The 11,901-nt window shown below is 35.5% G+C and overlaps 1 protein-coding gene across 2 annotated transcripts; it reads left to right on the forward strand.

The window, feature by feature from the left end:
* Positions 1-2,134: 2,134 nt before the first annotated feature.
* LOC112418725 (5'-3' exoribonuclease 3) lies at positions 2,135-11,426 on the forward strand. Of its 2 annotated transcripts, none has more exons than XM_024775431.2 (23): positions 2,135-2,518; positions 3,231-3,333; positions 3,430-3,506; positions 4,060-4,251; positions 4,346-4,465; positions 4,595-4,657; positions 4,809-4,952; positions 5,043-5,207; positions 5,405-5,482; positions 5,594-5,680; positions 6,272-6,550; positions 6,747-6,842; positions 7,753-7,848; positions 7,932-8,002; positions 8,553-8,681; positions 8,771-8,847; positions 8,944-8,984; positions 9,067-9,141; positions 9,293-9,450; positions 9,714-9,830; positions 10,012-10,087; positions 10,286-10,365; positions 10,492-11,426. In XM_024775431.2, the coding sequence occupies exons 1-23, from the start codon at positions 2,315-2,317 to the stop codon at positions 11,171-11,173; spliced, it is 3,210 nt and encodes a 1,069-aa protein (XP_024631199.1). In that variant the 5' UTR covers positions 2,135-2,314; the 3' UTR covers positions 11,174-11,426. The 2 variants fall into 2 exon arrangements, with proteins under 2 accessions (XP_024631199.1, XP_024631200.1); XM_024775432.2 differs by having other exon boundaries at positions 2,136-2,518; positions 9,726-9,830.
* The last annotated feature ends 475 nt before the right edge of the window (positions 11,427-11,901 follow it).

The following is an 11,901-nucleotide window of genomic DNA, read 5'->3' on the forward strand; positions in this document are numbered from 1 at the left end:
TTTAGTTTATTGGACCTCTTAAGAAAGGGAGACTGAAACTCAATGTTGACGGTAGCTTTTTAGAATATTTCAGATGCTTAGGTGTTATTGTTTGCAATCACGATATAGATTAGATAGCTAGCTTTTCTCACTATGAAGTATGAGGTGATGAGTTGTTGTCTGAGTTGCGTGCTATCCGAATGAGTATTGATTTTTGTCGATAAAAAGGCTATAACAACATTATTTTGTGAGATTGATTGTGTTGGAGGCACTTGAGTTGTTTGTTTGTTGGTCATGATCGTGCCGATACATTTATGCAACTAACATATTTCATATTAGAAATGTTTTAAATGCAAATGGTATCATATATTGGTGCATGTTCTTAAGAAACAAAATATGTGTGCAAACTTTATGGCTAAGGAGGAAACACATGCAAGGTACTTTGCTCGTTGGAACTGCTCCCACCTGCCTTGGAGTCTTTCATCCTAACATATAAGCTTGGAACTTAATTTATGCTTTTCCTTTTTCTTTTTCCTCGTTACTTTGTAATACCACCAAAAAAAAAGAAAAAAAAACTTGATGAGTCACTCACTAAAATGAAATTAATCATTATGCATGTAAAGTAATTTTACATGAATTCAATTAGTATATTCAAATACGAATATTTTACACGTACATCCAATAATGTGTTGACACAACAATTAATGAATATGTCTCATATCATTTGACATAATTTTTTTACTTCAAAAGTGAATGGAAACAAACTGTAATCTCGCCCCATTCACAAGGATAAGATAATCATTTTTGTTGTTCATAGTCTTATATATTCCCACTCCCTCCCTTACATAAGGTTCAAATTTCGATCATAGTTTTCCCCCAAACATGTGTTATACATTTATTTTAGGTCCAAGCCTATTTTGTTGAACAACGGTAAATCTTCCAAGTTCAAATCTTAGAGAAAAGTAGACATGTCTCCCTTCTCCTCAATCATAATGAGGAGTGCTACTTTTATCTCCTATATTATAAGGAAGGTGTTCTGGAATGGGTTAAGGTCCAATTCATTAACATATTGGATTACTCTAAGTCAATAGCTAACAAACAAGCCATTATATAGACCTGTCCTAGAGGCATAGTAGAGGATTAAGTGAGGACCACTGATGGAACTAGATTCGTTTAAGTGCATTAGGATCGCCGATTGAGTTAGGACCCTTGATTGGATAAGGAATTTTCGATGAGGATCAAATCGTGACATGTCTACAATTATTTGAGAAGATAGTTGTCCAAGCTAGGGTTTTAGGGTCTCTTGAATCTTAATTCTTCCATTATAAAAAGTTATATCTCAGCCTATACCGAAGTACACACTTTCTAACCTAAAAACCTCTTACGACACTTACTAACTTGACTGCCAAAGTGTTTGCAAATACACCCCACCTCCAAGGCTGAACTCACAAATTTGTCCAACTATTTGGATTCGTCTAACCACCACCATTTGAAGGCCCGAACGAAGAGCCTATTTTAACAGATCATCGTCACCGTAGGAACATGAGTTCCAACGCATTCCACATCCTCCATTAGGGCCCAAAGACAAAAGGTTCCAACAAAACTCAACCAATTAAAACAAAATAAATTAAAGTTATACTCCCTCCGGTCTCAAATGTAGGGAAAAAAAAAACACACCAATTAAAAAAATGAATTGATTACATTGAAGTCATGTTAAAAAATGTACAACTTTTCAATTTTGCCCTTGTCATGTTTTAGTAATAATTAATGATGGAGTGGGTTTAAGTAATAATTGTTGCGTGGAATGATGGAAACTGTTGAACTTCTCATAAAAATAGTTGTACACTGAGTAATGTTTCTAATAGTTTTTCAAACTTAAACATGGTCTAGTATGGGAGCATGCAGCTTTGAATCATGTGATTTTTAACAAGGGTAAAATTGGAATAATAGTATTTATTAGGTTGCTTTTACTATACTTTTTCTTACATTTGAGACCACAATTTTTTTTTGTTTTTTTTCCTACATTTGACACGGAGGGAGTATATATTTGGTCCCTATTGAATATAATTTTGACATTTTTCCAATACGTATCCCGTACCATGTAACAAGTTAAAAAACATATATAATCTGCGCCGCCTAGCTACTTGAAGTACACAGTTCATTCACTATAATTAACCTAACCGATTCATATCACCGAAAAGACCATACACTCCTTCAATTTTACCTTTCGCCCTAAACAGAAGAACACTATCAACAACCATAACACACCCGTGCGTGTCATTCGGCGGTAACATCTTCTTCCTTCTTCTTCTTACGATCTGAGTTACTCTATACGATGGGAGTTCCGGCCTTCTATAGGTGGCTCGCCGAGAAATACCCGATGGTTATTGCCGATGCGGTTGAAGAGGAACCAGTGGTTATCGAAGGCGTTCAAATTCCGATAGACACCAGCAAACCCAACCCTAATAACCTTGAATATGATAATCTCTATCTTGACATGAATGGAATCATTCATCCTTGTTTTCATCCTGAAGATAGGGTAATTTTTTTACTCTCGATTCATTTTTTAGTTTCTATTATAATTGTTGTTGTTATTATTATTCGATTCGTAGAAATGTTAATGATTTTGAGTTATTTGACGATTATTATCATTATTATTACTATTGGATTCGGAGAAATGTAAATGATTTTGAGATATTATTATTGAATTAACCATCAATCTAGTCCCTAAACTATTAACCTCGCTTCAGTTTAGTCCTTAGACTATATATATATATATACACCAAGTAGTTGCTAAAATATAGAAAAGTTGTCAATCTAATTCATCAATTTAGTCCCTGATATGTGATATCTTAATAGCAGTGACTCAATTGACGGATTTTATATACTTTTGTTATATATGCATAGGTTAGGGACTAAGGGCCTGTTTGAATGAACAACTTATTGCAACTTATGGTACAGGCACTATAAGCTCTTATGCATAAGCTTTGATAAGCTATTTTTATAGAAAAAGATAAAATGATGGTAAATTGTTTTTGTCTATGCTATAAGCTGTTTCTATAAGCTATATCGCAGAACATAAGAAAATAAGCCAAAGAAAGCTTGTGAAAATTGTCAGAAGCTGTTTTAATAGGTTCTCCTAAATAGTCTAACAAAACTTATGCCAGTAGGTAAATTGTGGTTTATTCTTATTCTGATTGTTGTTGTTGGATTTAGAGAAATGTGAATGATTTTGTGTTATTTGATTGCAGCCATCCCCGACCTCTTTTGAGGAGGTGTTTGAGTGCATGTTTGATTACATTGATAGGCTGTTTAACATGGTGCGGCCTAGGAAGCTTCTCTTTATGGCTATTGGTTCGTGTTCTATCTTTTGTTTTCTGATTGTTTGTTTTCATGGTTTTTTTGGTTGTTGGTGACGCTTAATTGATTTTTCGGTTTTAAATTGCATAGATGGTGTTGCACCGAGGGCTAAAATGAACCAACAACGGTCAAGGCGGTTTAGGGCTGCTAAAGATGCATCTGATGCGGTATGTTGTGATGAGTTTTTTCATTCTTTTGATTTTGTGATTTGTTGGAGAATTAATCTTTCGTGGTTTTTAATGTGCAGCGATTTCCATTAACTATACATAGACCAATGCTGCACATTGGTCTGATTACTTATGGGTTTATTGAAATGTAGAAAACTCTGTTATTGGGTATTTTCCTGCTGCATTTTTATGTCGGTTTCATAGTCTTGACATAATTGTTGTTAAATATAGGCCCTATAGTGTAGCGAAATTTTAACTAACTGCTATTGCTAAGAAAATATAGGCACTATAGTGTAGCGAATTTTTAACAAACTGCTATTGCTCAGAAAATATAGGCACTATAGTGTAGGGAAATTTTAACTAACTGCTATTACTCAGCAGTAAGCGATTCAGTACCAAGTGTTGCCAAATATTAGTTGCAGTAGTGCTATAGCATTGTAGTAGTACTAAGTGATACATGTTCAACTTTAATATCACCGGGAAAATAATGAAATATTTTGCTAACGCGTAAACTTGATTCACCTTTTTTGACTGGTGTTCTCTTGTGTGATAGGCTATTGAAGAATCAAGGTTACGAGAGGAATTTGAGAGGGAGGGCAGAAAACTTCCTCCTAAAGAGGAATCGGCAACTTTTGATTCAAATGTCATCACACCTGGAACTGAATTCATGGCTGTTCTGTCAGTTGCACTACAGTACTATGTGCATCTTAGGTTGAACAATGATCCTGGTTGGAGTAACATAAAGGTAAGTTCATTGTATTTGTTACCTAAATTGTATGGCTGCAGTATGTGTGTCTTTGTGGAGTTTATAATACTGTGATTTTTGTGTATATCTGAAGGTTATTCTTTCTGATGCAAATGTTCCCGGTGAAGGGGAGCATAAGATTATGTCCTATATCCGCCTTCAAAGAAATCTTGAAGGATTCAATCCGAATACACGACATTGCCTGTATGGTTTGGTATATATCTATCTTCCAATATTTTGCTACTCTTGGAAAGCAACTTCTTCTTGATATTCACTATGTCTTCAATGCATTATCTATCTTGGACTTGATCAACTTGTTCATATCATTTTTTTATTTTGACAGGATGCTGATTTGATTATGTTGGGTCTGGCTACCCATGAAGTCCATTTTTCAATTCTTAGAGAGGTTTGTGTACTAAAATTGTATTGAGTCTCTGAATTAGTGCATATCAGCATTGTAAAACAATTAAACGATGTTAATTATTATAAAATAATGATTGCTGTTTTTGTCAGACTTTCCTAGGGATTGACACATGGTAAATAATGGGTTGTTTCAGGTTGTATTTACTCCTGGTCAAGACAAATGCTTCCTGTGTGGTCAAATGGGTCATATGGCTGCGAACTGTGAAGGAAAGGCTAAAAGGAAGTCAGGAGAATTTGATGAAAAAGGAGACGCTATTGTTGCTAAAAAGCCTTTCCAGGTCAGGGTTTGAGATAAATTTTGAAATTCATAATGAAATAGTGACGGGGCTTTGGGATTTACTTCTTACTTCTGCATGTTTCGTTTGTAGTTTCTGAATATTTGGACTCTGAGGGAATATCTGGAGTATGAGATGAGAATACCTAATGCTCCTTTTGAGATCGATTTTGAATGCATATTGGATGATTTTATCTTCATATGCTTTTTCGTTGGCAATGATTTCCTACCACATATGCCTACACTAGAGATTCGTGAGGTAAGGGTTGTATTTTATTCGCAATAATCTGCGGATTGTCCTTAATGAAAGTACTTGGTCTTCAAGTATACAGGAGTAGTTGTTTTTGATACTTAACGAATTATGATACCGGTCTTTTATTATCTGAAATGCACATTTTTATGCCGATAAGGTTATGCAACTGATACAATTTTTTGAACTTCCATTATTTTTTATAGGGTGCGATCAACTTGCTGATGGCAGTATACAAGAAGGAACTTAAGGGAATGGGTGGCTATTTGACAAACGGTAGCAAGGTACTTTCTTGATAGTAACAAGGGTGATGATTGGCATATTTGTAGTATCTGTGTCGTTTCCATCTAAATCAAGCTTATGTATAATGTTTATTTTCCCCCTTCTTTTCTCAGCCAAATTTGAGCAGAGTTGAGCATTTTATTCAGGCTGTTGGATCATATGAAGATAGCATATTCCAGAAAAGAGCTCGAATGGAACAGGTCTGTTGATCTTGGATAACTATATCATTATATTAGCCAGCAGTATGATTTTGTCGATGGTCAAGAACTGTAAATATCATTTATTATGTATTAGTTATATGTTGTGGCTGATCTTGAAATAGTTAAGAGGAAACAACACCGAGTATTCAGTATGCTGGCATAATTTATTGCTAAGTTGTCTTAATTTATGATTATGGATGATTAGTTGTATATTTTTCATGCATTTTGTATTTTAACACTAATCATGGTTCATAATGGATTTGTTATTTCCTTTTACCTTCGTATCTAGTTGCATCTTTTCCCCAATGAAAACAAGGTAGAGAGAGATCATCAGTCTATGCCCAATATCTGTGCTGTATTTATGCTGTACCTTTGTGCAGGAAAATGGGTGCTAATTGCTTAATTTTTAAGACAATTTATATCCATGTATTCTATCCATGTATTTTTGTATATGAACTGAAGGGAATGTGAGCGGTCAAAGAAAGTTCATATCTTGCCGTATAGTTTTCATGTTCATAGCAATAGATGTTTGACTGCTTGCTCTGAAGTGATTCCTCCTATGTGTTTTTACTGTTTTTTTTATATCTACAGCGAACGGTGGAAAGAATAAAGCGTCAGAAGTCACAAGCAAGAAGAGGAGATGATGTTGGGCCTCAAGTTCAACCCGAGTCTCTAGTTGCAGTTTCTAAATTCCACGGTTCTCGTCTTGCTTCAGCTCCAACGCCTGCACCATTTCAACAATCTGGGCCCACCTCAGTTAGAAAAGGCAATAAAGAAGTCTTTGAGAGGCCCAGTAAAGTTTCTAAGTTATCTTCAGGAGCAACTGCTGCTGCTGCAATTGTTGAAGCCGAGAATAGTCTTGAAATAGATGTATGTTTTCTACTTCAGAAGAGGCATTCTTTAGATAGAACTAATATATAAGCCAAGCTTTTACTGGATTATGAGCCTGGGAGAGAGTTAAACAAGCATTTTAATAGCTTGTTAAATAATTGTTTTTCTAAGAGTTCTACTTTGAGCTGGTGATTTCTATGTACTTCTTGAAGTTTAGTATTCTTCTGCTCTTCAGGTTGAAGATAACCAAGATGACTTGAAAATAAAGCTGAAGGGGATACTTCGTGACAAATCTGATGTGTTCAACTCAAAAGGTGGTCATGAGGACAAGGTATAGCATAGAACACATATAATTGTGTCTGGAATTTTGAACTTCATTGATGGTTGAAGTAGGTATTTATTGAATAAATGACATGTAAATTATCCTGCGTATTAGGTGAAGTCTTTGGTTATTTAATTTTTCCCAAGTCTTGTAGAAGAAAATTTAAAAAAATTCAAATGATTTTATTAAACGTTTATTTTTTATACAATTTATGTAATTTTCCCTGCAATATCGCCTGGGTTGATATTCTTCCCCGCTTTTAATGTTTTCTGGTGAGTATTGACCCTTCATTGTAGAAAAACATTAAATCAAAATCTTTAGAGCTCAATCAAAGCTTTTGAAATTTATAGTTTGCTGAGTGACGGATATGGGGGTTCTTTAGTTGCAAATAATTGCTTTTGAAGTTGAAACATCAGCTTTGAAGGATTACCCATTTGTAACGATTATCAAATATTGATTAGACATGTATTTTGATTTTTCAACGACAAATCAATGTGGTCCTAGTTGTTGTAGCAACGCCAAGACAAATTTCAAGTGGTTCAATCAACCTCTTGGCCACACAAGGGGCCTAGCCATTCCCATGATGGGAAAAGCTTACCGGATCAAATTTCCCCCCTCTGTGTGTATTGGGTATGGGATATTGATTCAATGCCTGTTTTTAGTATATGAAGGTGTTCGGCTATTGTGAGTTATGATCAACAACCTAGGCCTTTCTCTGTCTTGGCCATATGCTACTAGCCTACACAATGACTGGGATTGCCACCTTAATTTGCAATTGAATTATGCAACATAACATTTTAAAGTGTTTCTGGATTATGACATTAGCTCGATATTTTGAAAAGCATAATATGTCATAATATAATGATTTCCTATATCTCGATTATTGATTTCAGGTAGTTAATTGTTTTTGTTTAAACAGATCAAGTTGGGAGAACCAGGCTGGAAAGAGAGGTATTATGAGGAAAAATTTTCTGCTCAGACTCCCGAGGAACTTGATGCTATACGGAAAGATGTTGTAAGTTGGGAAATTGAAGTTTTATTAGTTTGGTTTTGATTCATGTGAAGATCTGGGTTTTCTTATTGCGATTTATTGCTTAGGTCTTGAAATACACCGAGGGTCTATGTTGGGTGATGCATTATTACTATGAAGGTGTTTGTTCTTGGCAATGGTAAGTTCTTTTTCTAATTTTCTCTGGAATGTTGTATGAATCTTAAGTTGTGTTGGCTTTCCTTTTCTTTTTAGGCTAAAATATGGTTTTAGTCCTTGCAAATATGTCTCGTTTTAGTTTTAGTCCCTGTAAATTTTTTTTGTTGTTTTCGGTCCCTGCAAATTATTTTGGTTTTGAAAATAGGAGCGACTATTTTCAAAACCAAAATATTTTGCAGAGACCTTTTTAAAAATCAAAAAAAAATTACAGGGACTAAAACCAAAATAAGACATATTTGCAGGGACCAAAACCATATTTTAGCCTTCTTTTTATATGTACTTGTTGTATTTTCCACCTTCCTCACCTTGATGAGAAACTGCGATAACCAAATTTTGTCTTCTATTAGATAGAAATTTATCGGGTGATAAGGAGTGCATGCTCTTCCGATACCATTGTTCTACTGATATTTCTATTTAGATCATATGTGGTATGGTATTCTAAGTGGAATGTTGTGTGTGTCATACAAAAAATAATTATTTTTCTTATTTTCCGATTCCTTGTTATGAAACAGGTTTTATCCTTATCATTATGCCCCCTTTGCATCTGATCTGAAGGGCCTTGGTGAGCTTAATATTAACTTTGAGTTGGGTACTCCATTCAAACCATTTGATCAGCTTCTTGGAGTTTTTCCCGCTGCAAGGTCGATTGCTATTCCATTTTTTCCATTAAAGTTGTAACTTAAACTAAACTTGAAGTTTCTGTAACATGGAAAATATGATTTATCTGCAGCTCTCATGCGCTGCCTGAGCCGTATAGGAAACTTATGACTGATCCAACCTCGCCAATTATTGACTTTTATCCAATAGGTATGTCTATAATACAGTGTACACTCAATAAGTTTTAGAAGTTTCATTGAATTGTCTGTATTGCTCCTGTATGTAATATTTGATGTTGTGTGTCAGACTTTGATGTGGACATGAATGGCAAACGCTATGCTTGGCAGGTTTGCCTCCTCGTTACATTTGCTTTTATCTGTGTTTTCAAACATGACAGCAACAGTTTCTAATAAAATCCTTCTTTCTTAGGGTATTGCGAAGTTGCCTTTTATTGATGAAGTGCGTCTTCTTCAGGAAGTTCGGAAAGTCGAAAACTTGTTAACAGTAAGCTCATTCCTTCATTAAGTTTTATCAGCACACATTCGTTCACTTCAGTTCATTGTTCTCAATTCCTTCCCCTCCTGTTCACACCCCTCTTATCATAGACTGATTTAGTTATATTTTGTTTTCCCATGTCTATTCAAAAAAATAATAGCCGGAGGAAAAGCGACGAAATGCAATAATGTTTGAGATGCTTTTTGTGAATTCATGTCATCCTCTCTCTGCGTGCATTAGTACACTCGACAACAAATGTAGAAACATGTCCAACTCTGAACGTGCTGATGTTAAGGAAAAAATTGACCCCGTTGAAAGGTTGGTGCACAGCTTTTCAATTTTTTTAACTTGCTTTTTGAACAAGAAAGGATTAAATTAATATGCTTATAATCCTAATGGTAAAGTAAAAAAAAAAAAACAATTGTTTTGAAACCTATGATGGCGTATTGTTCTTTTTTCAAACCAAGGACAAAAAGGACAGGTTGTATGCATCACATTATTTTGTTTGCATCATATGTTTGATTTATAAATTATAATGGCAAATTTAAGATCTTGCTCGATTACTTTCTGATGTTATTTAGGGATACATGCAGTGGTGGAATGAATGGTTACATATCCTTATGTAGTGGAGAACCTTGCCCTCCCATCTTCAGGTCCCCTATTGCAGGCATGGAAGACATCATGGATAATCATGTCATGTAAGTTTGCCACCGATGAATATATAATAAAAGCATTATTTGTGATCACGAATCTGATGAGGAATGCTAGCAGCCCTCTTTTGATCACACTTTTCAGCACACACCCGTTACGTTTGCTTCATTTTTTTATTAAATAACACTAAAGTTATGTATGTTTCTTATTTGCTGCACTGGTGCTCAGATGTGCAATATATAGACTTCCAGATGCACATGAACATATAGCTCGACCACCACATGGAGTTAAGTTTCCAAAGAAGGTATTAAATTTTCTACCTGCTGCTTATTAATAGTGCTCTAACTTCCTCTCCCTGGTTTCCCTTCTCGGGTTCATTGCCCAATTTCAGTGGTTTAATTAGCAAGACCATACTGTGTTCTACCTAGATTGTTTTGTTTCATCTGTTCATATACTGTCAGTATTGCTGAAAATAAAATAAAATCATGCTCCTTTTCTACAGACTGTGACAATTGGGGATCTAAAACCTGAACCTATTCCATGGCATGAAGATAATGGGAGGAGATACAACGAAAGTGGAAGGTAGGACTTTCATTTATTTGTGCTAAAAGACTTGAAGTTAAATTTGTTATTTACCATTGAACAACATGGAGTATTTTGTCACCCTTCTGATCAAAATTGTTAATGGGGCTCGGTTTTCTATTTCAGGAAAAACCCTCCGGGCTCCGTTTCTGGTCGCGAGCTTGGAGAGGCAGCACACAGACTCGTTGCCAATTCCTTACAGATCAGGACGGATGGAAATAGATACCATCATCCTAATGGATCAACGATGCCTTATAATGGACCAAGGGGTCACAGGCAATCATGGCCTCGTAATAACTATGAATCACACCCTGGCTATAACTATGAATCACGCCCAGGCTATGCTGCAATTCCACCGCCTTTATCAGCTCCTCCACAGTATGTACCTTACGCTGCTGCTCCTACTGCGCATTATGGTTATAACCAACCATACTCTCCACCTGTAATACCTAGTCCTCATCAACATCACTCGAATTCCTTTCCAAGAGGTGACCAAAACCCCAGATCACATCATTCTGATAGAAATAGCCACCATGTTAATGGCGGAAATGCAAGGCATTCCTCAGGAAACAATCAGAATCCCCGGTTTTCGAATACTCAAGGTTCATTTCCCCGTCAAGGTCACCATCACGACGCTGGTCGCCACAATCAACACTTCCAACCATATAGAGCTGACCAGCATTGGACTCCACGGGGTAACCCTAGTGGGTACAGGGAATATGGTCAACATTCAGCCAATCAATATTCTCTATTAGATAAAGGAGCAAGTAGGAAGCCAATGCCTCCACCCGGTCATAATCACAAATAAATTGTAGGGAGTATTTTACTCCGGCCTTAATTTTAGCATTGTTGTACCATATATTTTTTTACTTAGATTCGTGTTTGAGAGTTGTACTGCTAATTTATTTTTGCCGTCCAAACATACGATAATGGAGTCAGTATCCTACCAATTAAATAGAGGGACAATTGCATAATCTTAGGACTCAAATTTGTAACAGTATTCAATTTGTAAGGCCTTTCAATTATTATTTATATTATTGAGGTTCCCTTGTTTGCGTTGATTTTGGAGTTCATGAAGTGCACAATTATTATCCTCTGCTCTTGGTGCTTCAATGGGTTTAATAGACTTCAGAAAATCTTGCACATCTATTAATCAACAAAGTACTGTCGTATTTTACTGGAAAATCAAGACATTCCTTTCTTACTGTGGTATTCGATGTGATTATGTTTGTTTGGAGAAAACGCCTATAAAAAGATGGTGAATATTGTGGTATCCATGATATTTGGTGGGTATTCTTTCAAAAAAAAAAAAGGAAATTTGGTGGGTATGTATCCATCATCAAATCATTTAATAATATTTTTAAATTTTAAATGAATTTTGCTTACTGAGATTCTCTGTCTAATTAAACTCCAAGATGTCTAACAATTTAGCTAAAAAGATATCCATCGATTTTGAGTAGTAATAAAAGGGGATATTGAAAACCTCGAATAATAAGTGAGTGATATGGGAAGCTGGTTTTCATTTTGAGCATTGGG

This window comes from Medicago truncatula, chromosome 1, assembly GCF_003473485.1.
Source record: "Medicago truncatula cultivar Jemalong A17 chromosome 1, MtrunA17r5.0-ANR, whole genome shotgun sequence".
Taxonomy (NCBI): domain Eukaryota; kingdom Viridiplantae; phylum Streptophyta; class Magnoliopsida; order Fabales; family Fabaceae; genus Medicago; species Medicago truncatula.

What these genes read in the sequence shown, in the direction of transcription:
- LOC112418725 (XM_024775431.2), top strand. Translation starts at nt 2,315, where the DNA reads ATGGGAGTTCCGGCCTTCTATAGGTGGCTCGCCGAGAAATACCCGATG. An exon ending in GCTTCTCTTTATGGCTATTG is followed by an intron (nt 3,334 to 3,429) that starts GTTCGTGTTCTA and finishes TAAATTGCATAG; the next exon opens with ATGGTGTTGCACCGAGGGCT. An exon ending in AGATACAACGAAAGTGGAAG is followed by an intron (nt 10,366 to 10,491) that starts GTAGGACTTTCA and finishes TTTCTATTTCAG; the next exon opens with GAAAAACCCTCCGGGCTCCG.